This window comes from Ornithorhynchus anatinus, chromosome X1 (genome assembly GCF_004115215.2).
Source record: "Ornithorhynchus anatinus isolate Pmale09 chromosome X1, mOrnAna1.pri.v4, whole genome shotgun sequence".
Lineage (NCBI taxonomy): Eukaryota > Metazoa > Chordata > Mammalia > Monotremata > Ornithorhynchidae > Ornithorhynchus > Ornithorhynchus anatinus.
In genome coordinates, this window is record NC_041749.1 from 69,966,072 (window position 1) to 69,987,668 (window position 21,597).

Consider the following 21,597-nt stretch of genomic DNA (forward strand, 5'->3'; position numbering starts at 1 on the left):
AGCTTACAGTCTAGAGGTCTACTGTCCCACCACTATGGAGGTCCAGCCCACTAACAATGTAGGTGTGAGAAACTGAATTTATTCTGGATTAGGGCCATGCCACAATTCACGTAACCCAGGGGTTCTTCCTATCAGTATTTGCTGATTTACCCTGGCGTACATAAATCTGACCCTGAATATTACACCCATCACTGAAGCCAAGTCAATTCCCTACCTGCTCCCTGCTCCCCTCATCCCCACCCCCTTTCACTCTCCCCTGTTATTAGCAGTTTTCCTGCCCCCCTCCCATGTCCCAAACTCAGGTCCACCATTCTCCTACCTCCCCTCCCTGCTTTCAGTATTTTTCCCATTTTTTTCCCCCAAACTAACCCAAGTGATGCCAGCAGCTGCTATTGCAAACCACACATGGCCCGCTGCCTCACCCTTCCTCTTCCCATTTGTAGCCCCATCTCTCCACCCCAACTCCAGACTTAGGAATGGGAACAGGGGCATACCAGGGCTGAAGCACACTGCCTCTCCCTTTCTCAATCCCAGATTATTCTCTAGAGCTAGAGCTGAGCCTGGGGCTGGAAGGCGGGACTACAAACCAGGAGGGGGAAAGGGCAAGGATAAGGGTGATGTGATGGCACTGGCAGTGACAACCATCCTTTTAAATGTTGCTACAATTGAACTTAATACAAAGGAAAAAAATATATATACCCGAACGTGACTGGGGGGGGGGGGGGCGGGTGGCGACTGAGAGGAGGGAGGAAGGCAGGGAGGAGAGCAGAAACACTTGACACCGGGGAGACTGGGAAGGAGGGGGCCGAATTTGGGCTGTGAGGAGCAACTAAGAGCAGAGGAGGAAAAGAGGATGAGGAGGTGGGGAGCAGGGAGGAATCTACTTACTTCCTGTGCTTGAATATTATGTCAGGGCTGGTTTTCAAGTGGCACCCAACTAACTGCATGTAAGTTTATAGGAAAGCATACCTCATGATACAGCCACATTTTTCAGTAACATAACCTAATTGCACCATGGGGTATGCCTGTAATTTCATTTCTTTGTTCCACTTCATAAACAGTGGATTTGACTGTCAATAATCCAATGAAGATTTTAATAGACATTTGCAGTCTTCAGAGGTGCAACCTAAATCGGCACTGAGTAAATGCAGGAATAAGTTTGACATGTCTGCTCTAGATAGAAGGCAATATGTAGGGGCTGAGCACTGTGTTATTAAGTTGCCAAAAGTAAGAACTCCATTAACCATTTGGAGGTAAGCAGTTGTGTTGTGGATGTATTGGATACAGCACCTAATATTCTGGAGGTGTTCAATAAATATGAAATGACTACATTAATTAAAAGGGCATGAATCAAATAGGATCTCGTAAAAGCTCTTCCCATTTGGTGGATGCCTGAAGGAAGGGCTGTCAGCATCAGGGAAAAATCCCTTGGCACCTGATAAAGGGACACTGACCCAAAACTTCTTTCCGCCTCCCTCTCCCAGCCCCCCCACTTGGTTCCCTAGGAATCACAACATGGCACCTCATATTCCTCCCATCCATTTGAACCAAATCATTAATTTCTCACCTATGTCTTTCAGTGGCTCTACCACCTCCCACTTGGGTTCTGACCGAAAGAACATGGAAACCTGCTGTAAAGCAATTTCTGCAAGAAGACATTTGAAAAGTCCATTAGTTGCACATAGCAAACTCTCGAGGTTTCATGCTAAAGGCATTCATCTTTGAGAGGACACTCTTACTCTAAGACTCTTTTTAAAATGGATTACCAAAAGATACTGGGGACTTTTTTTTTCCAATCATCACACAGTTTAAGATCTCTCAACCATGAAGAGTTAAGCAGCTGACCTCAACGTAGAGCCTGGTGTCTGCAACAGAAACGGCCTGAGCACAAGAATGGAAGGCAGAAAGAATTCAACTCTAATCTCGCCTCAATCATAGACTAAAAAGGATGTTTGCCTAAATAAAGTTTAGCCTTTCTATTTCAGTTTGACCATGCATGGGAAGGTATTACTTGGTAGTTCGAAAAGTACATTTGAGATGTTCCGGGGAACACCTATATGAACAGTGATTAAGAATCTAACACAGTGATCCAGTCATTTGAATGTTCAGTGTCTCGCTTCTTGCTCTTGTACTTGTTCTACTGTCAGATATTTTCCATTTTGGTAAAAGAGACAGAGAATGGGAAGTTCTTTAAAGTTCAGTGACAAATTTTCCCATTAAAATTCATCTTCAGAATTTCATCTTCACCTTCATCCTTCACTTTCATCTTCATCATCATACAATTTAAGTTTTTCTTTAAATAAAATTTGAATCTGCTTTCTGAGGAAATGATACCAATCTACATTTCTGAGGACAGATAGCAATCTCCCAAACTAACTCTGGAATTTCACCTCTTCCTGGCAGCATGAACTAAATTCCAGCCAAGTTTGAGGTTTGAAAAGTACAGCAGCAATAAACTTCATATATCAGAATGATCTAGTCTCACGTTCCACTCCTGCAGGGCACAAGATCATTCCCCTGTTCATCATTCACTATTATTTTGACATATTTGTTGCACTTTGAGTTGAGAGGCTGTTAAAATGGCTCTGGGAAGAAACAGAGCAATTTTTTTTTAATGGTACTTGTTAAGCACTTACTATGTGCCAGGCACTGTACTAAGCACTGGGGTAGTTACGAGCTAATCAGGTTGGACACAGTCCATGCTCCACATGGGGCTTATGGTCTTACTCCCCATTTGACAGATGAGGGAAACTAAGGCCCAGAGAAGTGAAGCAACTTGCCCAAGGTCACACAGCAGACTATTGGCAGAGCCAGGATTAGAACCCAGTCCTTCTGATTCCCAGGCTCATGCTCTATCCACTAAGCCACACTGCTTCTCAGTTGAAACAAAACAGTTTCTTGTTGGCTCCTCCTCCACCTGAGTGCTGGGGCCCACAGGAAGACCTACTTGCACTCTCCCCGCAATGCCACCATGGAGGACCAACCCTGTCCTGCTGGAACAGGACTGGTAAAATCTAGAGTAACAGTCACGTGACCTCAGGGGTCAGGCACAAGTGAAATGGGCACAAGCTGGAAGGGCAGTGTATTTTCCAAGTCTATGGGACATTTGAAAGGCTGTGACCATTGGTGTGACCGTGAAAAAACCTGAGAACAGCTCCTAGGAGCACAGTGCACTGTAGCTTTCATTATCATCTCCACTTTCTCAATTTGCTTGGCCTTTTTCATCATTTAATAAAAATAATAATAATTACAGCATTTGTTCAGTGCTTAATATGTGCCAGGCACAGTACTAAGCACTGGGGTAGATACAAGCAAATCGGGTTGGACACAATCCCTGTCCCATGTGGGGCTCACAGTCTCAATCCTCATTTTACAGATGAGGGTACTGAGGCCCAGAGAAGTAAAGTGACTCACCCAAGGTCACATGGCAGACAAGTGGCAGAGCTGGGATTAGAACCTATTCTATGACCTTCTGACTCCCAGGCCCATGCTCTATCCACTTCACCATGCTGCTTCTCCATTTCAATCTTTCCTTTTATGTCTGTCATCAGCCACCCGACTCTTTCCCTTATTCTTGGATGGTGAACTCCCTGTGTGCTTTATTCACAGTAGGCACTCAATAAAGACCACTAAATGAGATCATTTAGGGCATTCACCCAGACACAGCAGGGACTTGGGTGTCAGAGGTTGTGGGTTCTAATCCCAGCTCTGCCACTTATCAGTTGTGTGACTTTGGGCAAGTCACTTCACTTGTCTGTGCCTCAGTAACCTCATCTGTAAAATGAGGTTTAAGACTGGGAGCCCCATGTGGGACAACCTGATTACATTGTATCTACCCCAGTGCTTAGAACAATGCATAGAGTAAGTGCTTAACAAATACATCATTAATTAATTAAAAGGTGGCATTCTAATCACTACAAAGTCCATCGCCATTTGTCATGATATTAACTCCACTGTACTCTCCCAAGTGCTGAGTATTCATTCATTCAATAGTATTTATTGAGCGCTTACTATGTGCAGAGCACTGTACTAAGCGCTTGGGATGAACAAGTCGGCAACAGATAGAGACAGTCCCTGCCGTTTGACGGGCTTACAGTCTAATCGGGGGAGACGGACAGACAAGAACAATGGCACTAAACAGCGTCAAGGGGAAGAACATCTCGTAAAAACAATGGCAACTAAATAGAATCAAGGCGATGTACAATTCATTAACAAAATAAATAGGGTAACGAAAATATATACAGTTGAGCGGACGAGTACAGTGCTGTGGGGATGGGAAGGGAGAGGTGGAGGAGCAGAGGGAAAAGGGGAAAAAGAGGGTTTAGCTGAGTACCATGCTCTGCCCAAAGTAAGCAGTTGCTAATCACTACAGATTAATGCAGAGCACTGTACTAAGTGCTTGGAGGAGTGCAATACAACAATAAACAGACACATTCCCTGCCCACAATGAGCTTAAGCATGGAAAGGAAATTCCACAGTGACCCGGTAATTAATATCACAAAGCGTTGTTAAAATCCCATGCTATTTCAAATCTAAATCATTTAATGTGTTACAAATTTTAAAGGGAAACATTTAAGTAGACATTGATTTTTTTCCCAAGTTATTATGAACATCCTGGAAATGAGTAATAATTCTGTCCAATAGTCTTTCAAACTATTTTGTTCCTAAGGAGAAACCTCAGGAGCCTGTTATTAATAGGTAGGGTTCCTGTGACCAGTGGTTTGCCCTGCATTGTCTCATGGTGTTGCAATTTAAAATGCTCAAATACATTTTTTATTTGCATTTATATATAATAGCTACTTCCCCCAAAACAAGGTCTCAAGATACTTCACGATGTTCTCTCAGCAACATAAAAAGCTCCCCAAGTCCCTGATACCTTTAGACTGTGAGCCCATTATTGGGCAGGGATTGTCTCTATTTGTTGCTGAATTGTACACTCCAACCACTTAGTACAGTGCTCTGCACATAGTAAGCGCTCAATAAATACTACTGAATGAATGACTACGTTGCTCTGCAGTGTAAATTCTAAAAGGACTCAGTGTTCTCCCATGAGAGAAAACAGAGGGAGGAGAAGCTTGCTTACCACTTTATCAGTAGCTAAGGGAAGGACTTAAAAGAAGAGCTATACTCCCACAACCCTTTTCGCCCTGAAGAGAAAGTTGCTTGGGAAAGGAAAACTAAAGAAAAAAAAGAAATCCCTCTCAGGAAATAAAGGAAGAGGCTGATGGTTGCAGCAGGATTTGCAGGGGCAAGAAAAACAACCTCAGCATTGCATTGGGCCATTCCAGAGAGTGGGGTTTACATATCCCAACAACCTGTTGTGAGCGTCAAGTGGCAATTACTTGGTGGTTCTTGAATCTGGTGCCTCCCATCAGAAGCAGCATGGCATAGTGAAAAGACCACGGGCCTGGGAGTCAGAGGACCTAGGCCCTAATCCCGTCTCTGCCAAATGCTTGTTGTGTGACCTTGGGCAAGTCACTTAACTTCTCAGTATCTCAGTTCTCCTGTTCTCCCTTCTACTTTGACTGTGAGCCCTAAGCAGGACAGGGAATGTGTTCCACCTAATTAATTTGTAGCTTCCCCACTGCTTAGAACCGTGTTTGACACAGTAAGTGCTTAAATACCGAAAAAAATGCATTACCACCAGATTTAGAACCCAGGAAGGATAACTAATCTCACCTCTCATGACAAACACACACCTTTCACCTCTCTAGACTGTAAACTTGTTATGGGTAGGGAACAGGTCTGTTAATTCTGTTGTATTGTACTCTCCCAAGCGTTTAGTACAGTGCTCTGCACATAGGAATAAATACAATAAATACAATTTACTGATTGATTGAAACAGATCCAAGTCAGGAAACCCATATATGAAATGCCAACCTTTGGCTTCCCCAGTGAGTCTAGGCATTTCAACTCCAAGAATGCCTGATCCCCAACTGTTTGAAATCTAAGAATTTGAATATTTAAGCCCCACAGGGAGATTTAAGAACAGAATGGCTTTCCTGCATCAACTTCCCTAAGGCCAATCAATTTAAAGCAGATTCCTTTATCTTATCCAATATTTAGCCTGTGGCTTAAATGTTTCAAATATAACTGCAGGACAGATTCAGTTCTTTAAACTCCCTGAGACTCTGTGTAATTTACCTTGGATGTGTTATATTTAAACATCATCATGATAATAATAATAATAATTGTGGTTTTTGTTTGAGTGCTAACTATGGGGCCAAGCACTGTACTAAGTGCTGGGGTAGATACAAGATCATCAGGTCCCATATGAGGCTCACACTTTAAGTAGGAGGGAGAACAGGTATTGAATCCCCATTTTGCAGATGAGGGAACTGAGGCCCAGAGAAAGGAAGTGACTTGCCCAAGGCCTAAGGAAACATCCACTTCACTCCCAGCTTCCACACTATCAGTGCTCTGTATAGATATCAAAAACCCTACAGCAACTTTGTCCAAAGTAGAGGTGGGAGTTTGGTTTCCTTGCAGTAGATATCCTTCACCTAAATCACTTGCAAACTGGTTTGAAATCCTTCGGGGTGCAAAGGATTACATAAAAGGTGTCTTTTTAAAGGGTTTTATTGTTAGACTTTTCAATGCCTTCAAAAGCTACATCTGCTTGAGAAATAATTTTTTCTCATAAATACACACATACACACACCCCACCCCTGCCAACCAAGAGCCATAATGATGACGATGATGCTGATTCATTCAATCATATTTATTGAGCTCTTACTGTGTGCAGAGTACTATGCTAAGCTCTTATGAAGGCTAAAACAGTAATAATAATAATAATTGTGGTATTTGGTAAGTACTTACTATGTGCCAAGCACTGTACTATGTGCTGGGGTAGGTAAAAGATAATCGGGTTGGACACAGCCCCTGTCCCATATGGAGTTCACAGTCTTAATCCCCATTTTACAGATGAGAAAACTGAAGCACAGTGAAGTGACTTGCCCAAGGTCACACTCGACCGCTCAACTGTATATATCTTCATTACCCTATTTTGTTAATGAGATGTACATCACCTTGATTCTATTTATTTGCTATTGTTTTAATGAGATGTTCTTCCCCTTGATTCTATTTATTGCTATTGTTCTTGTCTGTCTGTCTCCCCCAGTTAGACTGTAAGCCCGTCAAAGGACAGGGACTGTCTCTATCTGTTGCCGATATGTACATTCCAAGCGCTTAGTACAGTGTTCTGCACACAGTAAGCGCTCAATAAATACTATTGAATGAATAAATGAAGAATAGCAGACAAGTGGTGGCCCCGGCATTAGAACCCAGTTCATCTGACTCCAAGGCCCACACTCTTTCCACTAGGCCACACTTTATTAATTAATATCAACATTTCAGACCTAATAGCAGATCAAGAGCAGTCATCCTGGCTAAAGCTTGCTTCTATCTTCTGCATGGGAGACCTAGTGAGTGAGTTAGCCATAACAAAATTAAGTTTGAGCTCCAAAGAGCGGGGAAAAGGTCAGCTACCCTTAGCTGGAAGAGCCTTCTACGGAGGCGAACACCTATAGAAGAGGTTGATTGTCTTCTCTTTGACTAAACTACCATAACCTGGACAAAGGGCAAGAAGAAGAGGAACTTAGGTTACTTTGTGTTCTATGTACAAAAGTAACCCAAACATGGAGCGTCGTTAGTAGAAATCTTTTGAAATAGCCAGCTGCAGAAGCAGGATAGACGATGGGTAGTTTAGAAGCAGAGGAACACAAAATCAAGGGGTAGGCTTTACTGAAAGTCAAAAGAGAGCAGAGTTGCCTCATTAATCCTTTTGCTGTGGCCACGAACTGTGGAGAACTGTTTGCAGAGAGAGTCAGCAGCTTAGAGCATGATGAAACAGAACATCTTGCTGACAAGAGGGGAAAGTGCAATCAGGGACGGGCATCACAATGCCTGGGTTTCACTCTGATCAAGCCGCTGCTTAGTTACATGTCTCCAAGCACACTGGAGCCAACTACCAAGCTCCAAATTATGACATTTATTTGAAATGGATGTTAACTAAGTTCACAGAGAACAACATCCTTCATGTCTTTCATATGAGAACTACTCATCTTTAGATTTAAATTTCAAAAGGAAAAAAAAAAAACCCAAAAACCTCCCTCCCAAATTCCAGAGCCATAGTGCCACTGCGAGCTTTGGGGCTCTTCAGGGGGCTTCTTGGGGCCCCAAATGGCCTGCTTCCACACACTAGTCTTCACAAGGGTCTGGGCTCCTGCTCCCTATGAAAACTAGAGGTCAAGAACTGAGGAGACTTGCAGATTCAGAGCCTTTGGAAATGTTCAAATGCTGGGGAGACTGTAGTGGTTTAGTCCCAAGGAATGTGTTTGGGGAGTGGTGGAGGGAAGGTGGAATACAACAATCAATGAATCGTATTTACTGAGTGCTTACTGTGTGTGGAGCACTGTATTAAGTGCTTGAGAGAGTACTATATAACAGAGTTGGGAGACACATCCCCTGCCCACAGTGAGCTTACAGTTTAAAGGGGGAGACATATTTTGTTTTGTTGCCTGTCTCCCCCATTTAGACTGTGAGCTGTTGTTGGGCAGGGATTGTCTCTGTTGCCGAATTGTACATTCCAAGCACTCACTATAGTGCTCTGCACATAGTAAGCGCTCAATAAATATGAATGAATGAATTAATGAATATTAATATAAATAAATTAGAGATACATACAAAATTCTGTGGGGCTGAGGGTCGGGTGAAAAAAGGGAGCAAATCCAAGTGCAAAGGCAATGCAGAAGGAAGTGGGAGAAGAGGAAAGGAAGGCTTAGCCAGGGAAGGACTATTGGAAATGTGCCTTCAATAAAGCTTTGAAGGTAGGGAGAGAGACTAATCGTCAGATACAAAAGGGAGGGTGTCACAGGGCAGCGGCAGGATGTGGGCAAGCGGTCAGCGGTGAGAGAGACAAGATCGAGGTACAGTGAGTAGGTTAGCATTAGAGGAGTGAAGTGTGCAGCCAGTGTTGTAGTGGGAGAGCACTGAAATAAGGCAGGAGGGGGCAAGGTGATGGAGTGCTTTAAAGATGATGGTAAGGAGTTTCTGTTTTGGCATGGAGGTGGATGGGCAACCACAAGAGGTTCTTGAGGAGTGGGGAAACATGGGTTGAACGTTTTTGTGGAAAAATGTTCCGGGCAGCAGAGTGAAGTATGGACTGGAATGAGGAGAGACAGAAGGCAGGGAAGTCAGCAAGAAGGCTGAAACAGTAATCAAGGCCAGAAAGGATAAGTATATCAGGAATGGCCCCTCCAAGGATGGTTTATTTTCTCTTACACCTTTCTACCCCATTTGCTATTGATCCTTGCAGTTCAGCTGCTCCTGTTTGGGCCTATAATCTATTTCTCTTTTCTAAGTGTCTGTACTCCCCCCTCCTATATTTGGGATCCAGACCTGAATTCCTTTGGGTCTGGGATTCACCTCAGCACTCAGTTCAACGTTCGGAACAAAGTAAGCACTCACTAAATATTGTTACTATTCAATAAATACCAATACATTCCATTACTACTAAAATTGAATTCCCAGAACTGTGGCCTGGGGGGCATTAGTAGCCCAGGAAAGGTTTCTGGACTCCCTCACTATCCACCCCTCACTCTTTCCCGACTTTATGCAGGCTTCTGGTAGAGGGGATCCAGGTCAACAGAAGTGGGTGAGGTGGTAGAGCCGAAAGAAAAATCTAGAAATGAGAATGTCAAATGGCATTTTTCCTTGGAAATAGCCTGAGAATAGATTGTACCATCTACTGTAATCAATTAATGGTAATAATTGAGCCCTTATTATATGCAGAGCACTGTACTAAGCATTTGAGAGAGTTTAAGAGCTGGGAGATGTGTTCTCTAGACACATATGCAATAATAACAATAGCATTTAAGCATTTACCATGTGCCAGGCATTGTACTAAGCACTGGGGTAGATACAAGAAGCAGAAGCAGCGTGGCTCAGTGGAAAGAGCACGGGCTTTGGAGTCAGAGGTCATGAGTTCAAATCCCAGCTCTGCCACTTGTCAGCTGTGTGACTGTGGGCGAGTCACTTAACTTCTCTGTGCCTCAGTTACCTCATCTGTAAAATGGGGATTAAGACTGTGAGCCCCACGTGGGACAACCTGATTACCCTGTGTCTACCCCAGCACTTAGAACAGTGCTCGGCACATAGTAAGCGCTTAACAAATACCAACATTATTATACAAGATAATCAGGTCAGACACAGTCCCTGTCCCAAATGGGGTCACAATCTAAGACAGAGAATAGGAATTGAATCCCCATTCTACAGATGAGGAAACAAGCATAGAGAAATGATGTGACTTGCCCAAGATCACAAGGCAGGCAGGTGGTGAAGCCAGGATTAGAACCCAAGTATATAAAAGTCATTACACAAGGACACTCAAGGTCCATGTGACTTCCATATTCTTGGCTGTGGACCTCAAAAAATCCTAGTGGAGGCCACCATAGCAGCATGTTTTAACAGAAAACACTGCTGGTGAACAAATTTATTTTTTTTTTTTTTACTAATTTCTTACCAATAAACAAGATTTTTTAAAGGAGTTAGAGAACAATAGTACAAAATACAAATCACAGTGGCTCTATAGGAATGAGAACTATTAAAGGCACACCAATGATATCCGGGATGTCTCTTGGCAATATGAGCAGCCCCCTAGATTCAATGTCTAGACTCTAGACTGAAAGCTACACGTGGGCAGGGAACGTCTGCCAACTCTGTTGTATTATTCTCTCCCAAGAGCTTAGTACAGTGCTCTGCACACAGTAAGCACTCAATAAATACCATTGTTTGATTGATGAATTTAAAAAAATTTAAAAATCAAGGAAGCAAAAGGTGTCTTAACCAAAGTTCCAGATTTCAAATTTTGCAGCTAGTGGCTAAGTCTGAAATGAATGATCCTACTCCATTTCATTTTGTCCCATTTCATTCAAGCTCCCTGTGGCACAATACTGAATTTGGGGCCAGAAAATCTGGGTTCCATTCCTAGTTCCCCAATAGTTTGCTGACTGTTAACTGGGCCAGAGTTTCCTCATCTGTAAAAATGAGAAAATAATCCTTACCCCTTAGTCCAGGGGCATTGTGAGAATTTGAATAAGGAAAACAAAGTGCTCTGAGTGTCCTGCAAAAAAGACCATAAATGGAAGACACCCACTAAAGCTGGATGGTGGGTGGTAGGTTCAAAACAAAAGGAAACACTCCTTCACACAGCAGATGATAAACACAAGGAATTCACTGCCACAGGAAATTGTGGAGGCTAAAAATAGCAGTAGGTTCAAGGAAAGGTTTCGAAACATTTGAGGAAGGGTGAAACATACAGGGATATAAAAGGAATATGAGGGATACAGAAGAAAAGGTTTGGGACATTAGATGGTCCATCCCTAAACATTATTATGAATGAAAAGGAGGGCAACCAGCACGTGGTCCCTCTGAGCATCCTGCTGCCAAAAAAACATAATATTAATCTGCTCCAGTAATGGCATTTATGTTCTGATGTACTGTTCATCTGTACTCTATAATCATGGGGATGAGGAACATTTTCTTCTTCAAGTGCATCTGAGGTGTACTGGTAATAGGATTTAACCATATATACCATAACACAAAAGCACACCTCTATCCACCTGGGGAAGATTTTACAAAATGATTTCCGTTTTGTTTCCTTCCCACCTCATGCAATACTGTTGACATCTCCAGGGACATAAATCACCCCTTGACTGGTCCCTTCACTTACCAGTATAGTTTGAAGAATAGTTGTTTGGATCTAAAAACTTCTTCACCAACTCACAGTTTGACAGTATGTGATTTGTGGTGATTACGTTGAGATAGTTCTGAAGTCCTTTCTGTCTTTCAGCTATGAATTCACGGTCCATATTGCCAATCAGTTTTTTGGGAGGGAGAGGTAGACACAGGCCTGAAATCTTGAAAAGTAAAACACAGAATATTACCCAGGTAGATCTTCCCAAACAAATAAATCAAATATAAGAATTTGGCTCCTGTGAGACACAGGGTAATGCATTACATTCTTCTCAAGATTAGGTTTGCTTGGTTGACTTTTGAAAAAAGAACCTCCTGGCAAATGACTTCAAGAGGAAGAATCATTTTACAAATCTTATGCAAGTGGAGGTTGCTCCTTAAAGAGAACATCCCTTTGGATTACTTAGGATATAAAATTGAATCAAGATGAATTAATCACTATATAGAGCGGGGGAAGTGTGTTGCCATTCGAGCTACCACGGCAAGCCCTGACTGGCTTTCAGGCAACTTCTAGACAGCAACTGGCTGGGAATTGGGGGGATGTGAAGTGGCGCCAATTTGCCCTGGGGTGTTGCCAACTGTCCCAGCCCCATCTCCTGATGCAGTGGAATGGGGCCCTCAACGGTCTAGTGTGATCAGTTCCTAGCCCCACTATGGTCACCCACCAGGCTGCCCTATAGCCTCCTTGCTTTATCTTCTACAGGACTAGGACTATGACCAACACTGGCAGACTATCAAGAGTTACAAATTTGGATCACTGTGGGCAGGGAAAGGGTCTACCAACTCTGTTGCAATGCACTCTCCCCAGTGCTTAGTACAGCGCTCGGCACACAGTAAGCACCCAATAAATACCATTGATTGATTTAAACAGGAAAAGGAACCAGGGAAACCAGAAGAGCAGAGGCGACAAAAGTCTCCAGTCCTCTGCTACTCCAACCTCCCCCATCTGCTCAGTGCTTTCCTTCCCTCGCCCTCCTCAGTCCTGCTAATATTCCCCACACCCCTTCACCCCCCTGCCATACTGGTGCCCCTGGACTCAGACTATGGTTGCCAACTGTCCAAAAAGATGACCCTAAATCCCATAAAATTATACAGATGTACACAAATTCAGGCAGCCACACTAGAGTAGCGGCTGGAGGAATCCCAGGGGCATCACCGCCACAGTCACCCCCATTTCACTTCTGCCTCTTCATTTAAAGTGGCAGGTTCCAGGAGTCACGCCAGCGGCTCCCAGGTGAACCGCCACCACACTCCTCCCCGACCCCTCCAGGAAACAAATTATAAAGCCAGTCATTTTCAGGCAGACTGTTTGCCAAAAATCATCCTCAACAGTTGGCAACCCTGCCACCCAACCAGCTCTGGGGACTCTAATCCCATCCTGACTTGCACACCACAATGGGAAGGCTGGAGTGGCTGCTGTAGCTGTGGTGATCAGTTGTGACTGTTTGACTCTGAGCCGTGAAGAGTCCAAATGCCTGCTCATTTACTCAAGATATCCTAGTGTCTACTTTATGTATATTTGCTCTTGTCTTGTTTTAGTGCTTTTGTTGTTTCATCTCTCTTTCTGTGACTGTCACCAGTCCTCTCTCCCCATTTTTATACTTACATTGCAAGCTCCTTGAGGACAGGAACCATATCTAATTTCCTCCGTGTACTCTTTTTTCCCCCCGCATTTAGTAGAGTGCTTTGCACAAAGTAAGCCCTTAATATATGCTATTACTACTACTCTGACATCCCTTTCTTCCCTCCTCCCCCAGGGCTCCAGGATCCCCTCTTTACGACATACTCCCCATAACCCGTGTGTGTGTGTGTGTGTGTGTGTGTGTGTGTGTAAGTGTGGGTGCCTGCAGGTTTGTGAGGCCTTCACTAATACCTGATAAAGTGTAATAGCTACAGAGATTCAGAAAGGTTTATAATACGGACCATTTTACATATGGAAACCTTTCCATAATCCACGCAAAACCAGTTCAACCAGTTTCACTCAGATGTGGGTTTCTTGGTTTTTGTTTTTAAAATAATCATGTATCCAAATGAAGATGTTAAGCTTGATATCAGCAAAGATCAAAGGTTGGCCACCAATTCTATATCTCCTGTTTCTAAAAATGTAATTATGTAAGGAAAACATGTCAAAGCATACTCACAATGGATTTCCCTCCTTTGAGACTAAATCACTGCCACTTAGGCTTGTCTATTTCAAGCCAGTTTTTGGAAGACATAAAAATTAGGTCTCTACTAACAGATCTTTCACTTACGTGTCATTTCTTCACAAGCCAAGTAAATTTGTACTTAACAAGCACTTCGTTCAACTCTTGTCTGCACAAACCAATAATCTTTTGGGGGGGGGGAGGTGGGACTGGGGAAGAAGATTTGAAGGAAGAGTGGTTAATCAGGAGTCTCATGCCATTTAAATAATTCTGCTGCTTAATTTTAAATGGGATCTGCTTTGGTAACCAGGTGACAGCAAAACATGACAAAATAAAGAACCTGAGCTGCTTTCTTTTAAGGCAAAACTGACAGATTCTGACTTCTGCTGCCTCTACCTTGATAAATAAAGGGCAGAAAGCAGGGGTGAATCACGACAGCAACTGAATCATAGTAATTCTGAATTAATGGCAACACCTGATATTTTCAGCTTCTAATGTTCATAGTGTCTAGAAGGGAGGATTCATTTTTCTAAATGTTTGGCCATTTAAGGCTACAGAGATTCTGACTTTTCAATCACCTCATAAATTCTTATTTTGAGGTACATTTGACTTTTGTAAAAGTCATCAAGCTTCCTAAACAACTAAAAGACCTTTGCAAATTCTTTCTTTGTAACAAAGACTACAGTTGCACAATACTTGCAATGGTTTGGCAGGCTTCTCCGGCTAGCAACACCTTGATTTAGGATCTCAAAATAAATACAGCTGAACAGGAACAATGATTTTCGGCAAAGAACTGAGGTGTGTTTTTTTTCTTAAAGGAAGAAGGCAGGAGACGGATAGACATATACAAAATAAAATGGAGCTTCTATTCCTGTCTTTTCCTTTTGTGAAATTCTACAAGCTTATTTGGTTCACTTGGAACTTCAGTGACTAAATTACCAGAAAAATGCACTGGTTGGCAATCAAGTGAATAGTATACAAATCCATTTAATTGATACTTTTCCATCCACCTACACTATATTCAGCAGGCTTCGAGTCACAAGAACCCCGTAAAACAAACTGGCTCCTCTTAAATGGTATTTGCTAAGCACTTACTATGAGGCAAGCACTGTTCTAAGCACTGGGGTAAATACAAGTTAACTAGGTCAGAGTCCCTGTCCGACGCGAAGCTCACAGTTTAAGTCAGTGCTCCTTAAATGCTCTTTTATGGTCATTTTAAAGTGGAAAAGAGACACAAGAGAGCCAGAACTCCACCACCACCCACATCTCTGGAAGAGCAGGAAAAAAATAAAATGAACTTCAAGAGCAGTCATGTGTTCCTACACTACTTAATATCCTCTTCTGGGGAAGATCTGACCCATATATATAGTACATCCTTTCCGAGAAAACCAGCCACTGTCCAAAGGAAATAACACATTTCTGGCATGACATCCAGAGTTAATCTGTTTTTCTTCCCCTTCATTCACTTCCAGTAAAGCCAGTGGGTCGCTGTAATGATTTGCAAAGTACCTTCAACCAAATTCCTTCACTTTCCCTGAGACCACCATTATGCTGTATCTCCCTTTGGTGCCTTCTAGGTTTTTCTTAAGGCTAATCACGAGACTCTCATCTAGTACCACAGGGGCCAAATGATTCCTGAGCCGTTGATCTTGGCTGCTTTGGACAGGCTGCCCTCCAAAAAGAAATGTTCCCAAGAGCCTTCCATCTTGACCTCCATCCAAATCATCCATAATAGGCTCAACAAACGGTCTCCCGGTGCTTTTGAGATGCTAAAATGCCAAGTTGCCCTGACAAGGAAAGAGCCACCATCAGGAGCACTGGACCCACTTTCATGGTTCAGGCAGTGAAGTTTTCTTCCTGAGGTTGGATCATGAGGAAGAAAAGAAACCTTTCCTTCTCTCTCCAATTCCAAGAAAAATGCATGAAGAATCATTTGTTTCTATGGAATAACAACTAGGATCTAAAGACAGCCTTAGCTATAACTTTTTTTAACAAGCAAATCTTGTAGGCAATGAATCACACTTTGTTTATCTTTTCTCAAAAGGAGCCCGGACACCCATCAACCAACCATTAAAGAGATCAGAAACCCGGGTCACATTTTTGGTATGTCCTTTTTATGCCTGTTTCACAGAAGTAGCTTTGGAACTGCTTTGTTTCCCAAGTTGTACTCTCTCCTGCATGTTCATTTGTATCCAGAAAAACCTCCTGCTGAAATGATACTTGGCTGCATCCTGCCCTACACATGCCAATATAAATACACATGCAGATTTGTATTTGAAACAAGCATGTCCTCTCCTAATGCCAATTTTTTTTTTTTTAAATGAAAACTAAATCTCAGCAGTGAAGCTTATCCTAGTGGGTACTGAGGTAATCATGATTCTGCTGAGGTGGGTATTGACTCACCTTAAAAAAAAAAAAAAAGAAAATGACAGTGCCAAGTGGATTGTTCAGTCTCTGTTATTGGGATTAATACCCCCATTAATTCTTGGACGGTCAGAGACCACCTAGGAATTCCTGGTGTTGCCACCCTGCCTGGAGGCAGGGGGCTGGACTGGATGACTTCTTGGGGTACTTTCCAGGTCTATATCCCACAACTACAACAGTGATTTTCCAACATTCTTCCACTCGGCACTGTCACCCTCAGAAATTTTTCACAAAAACTCAGGAATAAATTCTAGTCCAAAAAGACCAATACACATGAACTGCTCAGTGCTTAACCCCAGATGACACCTAACACTTCAGAAATGTCACATGGGAACATGGATACCAGTTCCCTAGTGTATGTGTGTGGTGGTTTTTTTTTGGGGGGGTGGCTTAAGAAGGGGAGGAAGGAGGGGGAACAAATGGCAGAAGCAGGTTAAGGGAGGGCTAGGTGCAGGGGACACATGCACCAAACTCCAAGGGGGGAACAGGCACTCCCACACCATAAAATAGTAATAATAGAGTAGTTTAAGTGCTTACTTTGTGCCAAGCATTGTGCGGAGCACTAGAGTAGGTACAACATAATCAGATCAGATACAGTCCCTGTCCCACGTGGAACTCAAAATCTAAGAGTAAGGAGAGCAGGCACAGAAAGATTAAGTCACTTACCCATGGTCACACAGCAACCAAGTGGCAGAGCTGGGACTAGAACTCAAGTCTCCTGGCTCCCAATCCCATGCTTGTTCCACTAGGCAATTCTGCCTCTCCATTTGGGGAAGGGCGGGCTGCCTGTCTCACCTTCTCCCTCCCCCACCTGTCTTTCTTGCTTTTCCCTCCCCTTTGCCATCTCCTTCCACCTTTCTCCCTCTCTCCCCGACTCGGCTCTCACCTGTTCTGCAACCCCCAGATCCAGTAGGAGTAAGAGAAGGCTCACCTCAGTGCCCCCTGCCCCCCACCAAGTAGCCCTGCAAGTAGTCCAGGTGGTGAGGAACATTAGACTTAGCTTGTGTTTGGAGGTTTGGAAGTGGCACTTCTGGTGCTCTGGCACCCACCAGCCCCAGCTGCTTTCCTCGTTCGTCCCCCCAGCCTTCAGATGGCCAGGTTCTCTCCCCATCCTGGGCTCTGGCAATATCTGCATCTCTCTTTTCCTTGCCCTACCTCCCTGGGAGCCCTGCATCCAAAATTACAAGTTGGCAACCCTGCTCAGAAAGCTGTATCTGAACCAGCTTGGGTTAGATCCCCAGGTCTGCCACTGGCCTGCTTTGTGACCTTGGGCAAGCCACTTACCCCTTCTGAGCCCGAGTTCCCTCATCTGCAAAATGGGGATAAGGTACCTACTCTCCCCTTCCGGGTAAGATGGTGATCCCAATGTGGGATCTCTGATCTGATGATCCTGAACCTAACTCAGTGCTTAGCACGCAGAACTTAAAAAAGGTCATTATTTATTATTAAGAATGGCAAGAGCTACCCCATTTGTGTTGAGTTAGGGAATATATTGTTAAACTCTGGAAGATCCCTTAAAATGAAACCAAAGGCCTAGCTCTTTCATCTTGAGCCCTGTGTGGGACAGGGACTGTGCTCCATCTGATTATCCACATCTACACCAGTATTTAGCACACCTCCGCATCAAACAGAAACTCCTTACCATCAGCTTTATAGCACTTGATCACTTTGCTCCCTCCTATCTTACCTCCATGATTTCATTCATTCACTCATATTTACTGAGCACTTACCGTGTGCAAAGCACTGTACTAAGCACTTGGGAGAATACAATATGACTTCCTACTACGATCCAGCCTGCACATTCACTCCTCTAATGCCAAACTACTCATCATACCTCAATATCATCTATCTCATCGTCAACCTCTCGCCCACATCCTGTCTCTGGCCTGGAACGCCCTTCTTCTTCATACCCGACAGACGATCACTCTCCCTACCTTCAAAATCTTATTAAAAGCACATCTCCTCCAAGAGGTCTTCCCTGACTAAGCCCTCATTTCCTCTACTCCCACTCCCTTCTGTGTTTCCCTTGCACTTGGATTTGCACCCTTCATTCACCCCTCCTTCAGCCCCAAAGGACTTACATACATATCTGTAATGTATTTATTTATATTAACGTCTGCATTCCCCTCCATACTGTAAACTCACTGTAGGCAGGGAACCTATCAGCTCTGTTATACTGTCCTCTCCCAAACACTTAGTCCAGTCCTCTAGGCATATTAAGTGCTCAATAAATATGATAGAGTGACTGGATTGGCACACAGGAAGCCCTTAATAAATAATAAAATTCAGCCTTTGCCAATATCATGTGTGGTGCTCTAAACTGATCACTTCCTTAAAAATAGAAAAAAAGCAATACACAAGCAAGCTGAGCTCAGCGGCTACAGAAATGACTTACCTAAAGGCTGACTTTATTCTGAATCCAAAGTAAGCAAAATATGCCTGTTCTTCATAGGGTTGAAAATATTGCTAAGGCTTGGAAATCTGTTTTCGAGATCTCCAACCATCCTAAATTTCAGGAAACCTTAAAACACCCTCCTGTGGCCTCTATAAACGTTCTGGCTTGGGAGTCAAGAGGTAATGGGTTCGAAACCAAGCTCTGCCACTTGTCAGCTGTGTGACTGTGGGCAAGTTACTTAGAGAAGCAGCGTGGCGCAGTGGAACGAGCACGGGCTTTGGAGTCAGGGCTCATGAGTTCGAATCCCAGCTCTGCCACTTGTCGGCTGTGTGACTGTGGGCAAGTCACTTAACTTCTCTGTGCCTCAGTTCCCTCATCTGTAAAATGGGGATGAAGACTGTGAGCCCCACGTGGGACAACCTGATTCCCCTGTGTCTACCCCAGCGCTTAGAACAGTGCTCTGCACATAGTAAGCGCTTAACAAATGCCAACATTATTATTATTATTAACTTCTCTGTGCCTCAGTGACCTCATCTGTAAAATGGGGATGGAGATTGTGAGCCTCATGTGGGACAACCTGATTACCCTGTATCTACCCCAGTGCTTAGAACAGTGCTCTGCACATAGTAAGTGCTTAACAAATACCAACATTATAATGATATATGATATTTGTTGTGCTTACTATGTGCCAAACACTGTTCTAAGCACTGAGGGAGATACAAGTTAAACAGTTTGGACACAGTACCTGCCCCACAAGGGGCTCATAGTCCTAATCCCATTTTACAGATGAGGTAACTGAGGCCCAAAGAAGTGAAGTGACTTGCCCAAGGTTACAGAGCAGATGTGTGGTGGAGTCGGGATTAGAACCCAGGTCCTTCTGCCTCCTAGGCCTGGGCTCTATCCATTAAGCCACGCAAATTCTCCATGTAAGCCCCCTGCCTGCCTGCTCCTTCCCACCCTTTCCATGGGTTTGAGCACATCTTGAATTCAAAGGCTTTTCAACTCTCCAAACCCAGACTTCTCTGCAGCAAAAGTCAAATCATTTAAAGCAATCCAGAGCACTTAGCACTGTTAGACAAGCATTTATTGAGATCGCCCACATGTTTTTCAGGTCAGATTGAACTCTACCTAGTGATTTTCAGCCATAACCAACCTGGACTAAATCTGTGGTAAAAATCACTTTGCATCTCATTACTATTCCCATTAGCCTGTCTGTAAAAATAGATAGAATCCACTATAATCAGACAAACACTTCAGGAACGAATACCAAGGAGAAACGTTGAGCAGTCAGATCTGTTGTGCTGTATACTTAAATCAAATGCCTGACAAAATGAATCATCTATTATTCAAAAGAAGAATCTTTCGTGCTAAGCAGCCAACACCTCTGCCTGAGTTAGCGTTTCCAGAAGGTTTCATTCTTTGTAGAAGAAATCTGAAAATTTCCTGGTTCACATGATTGCCATTTCCAAAGAGCACCAATCATTTTAAAGTAATTCTAAGCAGTTAGTATTTCAATGGTCTAGCCAAACTTTTTACCTGCAAACTGTTGTTCAGCAAATCGAAGTCACTATATCTTCTAACAATCTACAAGAAACAAGAAAGTGATGATTTGACTTTGCCACACAACAACAAAACAATATTCCTCAAAATCCACCAAGAATGGGAGAATTTCCCAACTGGAAGAGGTCCTCTGCTCACAATCACAGTCCCTGTTGCTTCTTTTTGTCCGAAAGGGAAAAAGATATCACAATCTGGGTGGGATGGTCATACACATTTTAACCATGGAACTACCACTCAATTTTGCAGCAGCAAGACCCATGGAGATCCTGCTGCTGGCTGAGGTGGCAGGGGCAACACCAAGGAACCCTGTCTCTGTCTCAACCAGGAGTCATTTTCTTCTGCTGTCTCCTTGTTTCTCTCTCACTCTTTCCTAATCCACTTCCTCATCTCCCTCTTGCTCACACACACACTCTCTCTTTCCCTCCCTTCTCCCCTCCCCCTCTTTTTCTTTCTCTTTCTTTCCTCTTGTTCTTTCCCTCTTTTTCTTTCTCTTTCTCTCCTCTTTTTCTTTCTATTTCTCTTTTCCTTTCTTTTTCTCTCCTTTTTTTCTTTCTCTTTCCCTCTTTTCTTCTTTCTCTTTCTCTCTGTCTCCTGCCTTCCCATCCTCCCTTTCCTTTTTTTTTGCACTTTTCTCCCCAATCTAATCTCAAACTATTGGCCTCTGGCCCAGCCAGTGAAAGCCATGTCAACAGAAGGGAGATCCAAACCCAGCCAGCCCACTCCCAGCAGAAGCTTTAGTCTCTCACCAGACACAGGAAGAGAACTCGCTACTGCTTTGACTGATAAAGACAGAGGAAGCAAATCACGCTGAAGGCAGGCTCAGGGACAGGTTGAAGGCAGCTCCCTGAAAGTTTCTAAAACCTGGGGCCAGAAACATTACCCTGGGTTTATGGATCTGAATTCAAGCTTGTCCAAAAAACAGGTAAAACAAGCACAGTGAATTCTAAAAGGAGAAGAGAGGGGAATCCTACAAAAGTGAAAGTACAAGTTTCAGCTTCCTGTCCATTTAGTCCTTGATGCTGATGGAAGAGAAACGGAACAGCTTGGTACAGTGGATAGATCACGGGCCTGGGAGTCAGAAGGTCATGGGTTCTAATGCCGACTCTGCCACTTGTCTTTTGTGTGACCTTGGGCAAGTCACTTCACTTCTCTGGGCCTCAATAACCTCATCTGTAAAATGGGGATTAAGACTGTGGGCCTCCTGGAGGCCAGGGACTGTGTGTTGTATCCACCCCAGCACTTAGTACAGTGCCTGGAAGATAGTAAGAGCTTAACAAATGCCACAATTATTATTATTATAATATAGAACCCAAACCTTAG

General features: G+C 43.5%; 1 protein-coding gene across 9 annotated transcripts in view; it reads right to left on the reverse strand.

Moving 5' to 3' along the window:
* PXK (PX domain containing serine/threonine kinase like) overlaps positions 1-21,597 on the reverse strand; it is a 107,013-nt gene that overhangs the window by 50,564 nt on the left and 34,852 nt on the right. For 6 of the 9 annotated variants that reach the window (XM_029051962.2, XM_029051963.2, XM_029051968.2 and 3 more), the window contains exons 3-5: positions 20,254-20,301; positions 11,732-11,918; positions 1,568-1,645 (exon numbers count right to left, since the gene is read on the reverse strand). In XM_029051962.2, the coding sequence (XP_028907795.1) occupies positions 1,568-1,645; positions 11,732-11,918; positions 20,254-20,301 (313 nt within the window). Of the gene's footprint in view, positions 1-1,567; positions 1,646-11,731; positions 11,919-16,859; positions 16,881-20,253; positions 20,302-21,597 lie in introns of those variants that run through there. The other 3 variants (XM_029051965.2, XM_029051964.2, XM_029051970.2) reach the window with 2 other exon arrangements.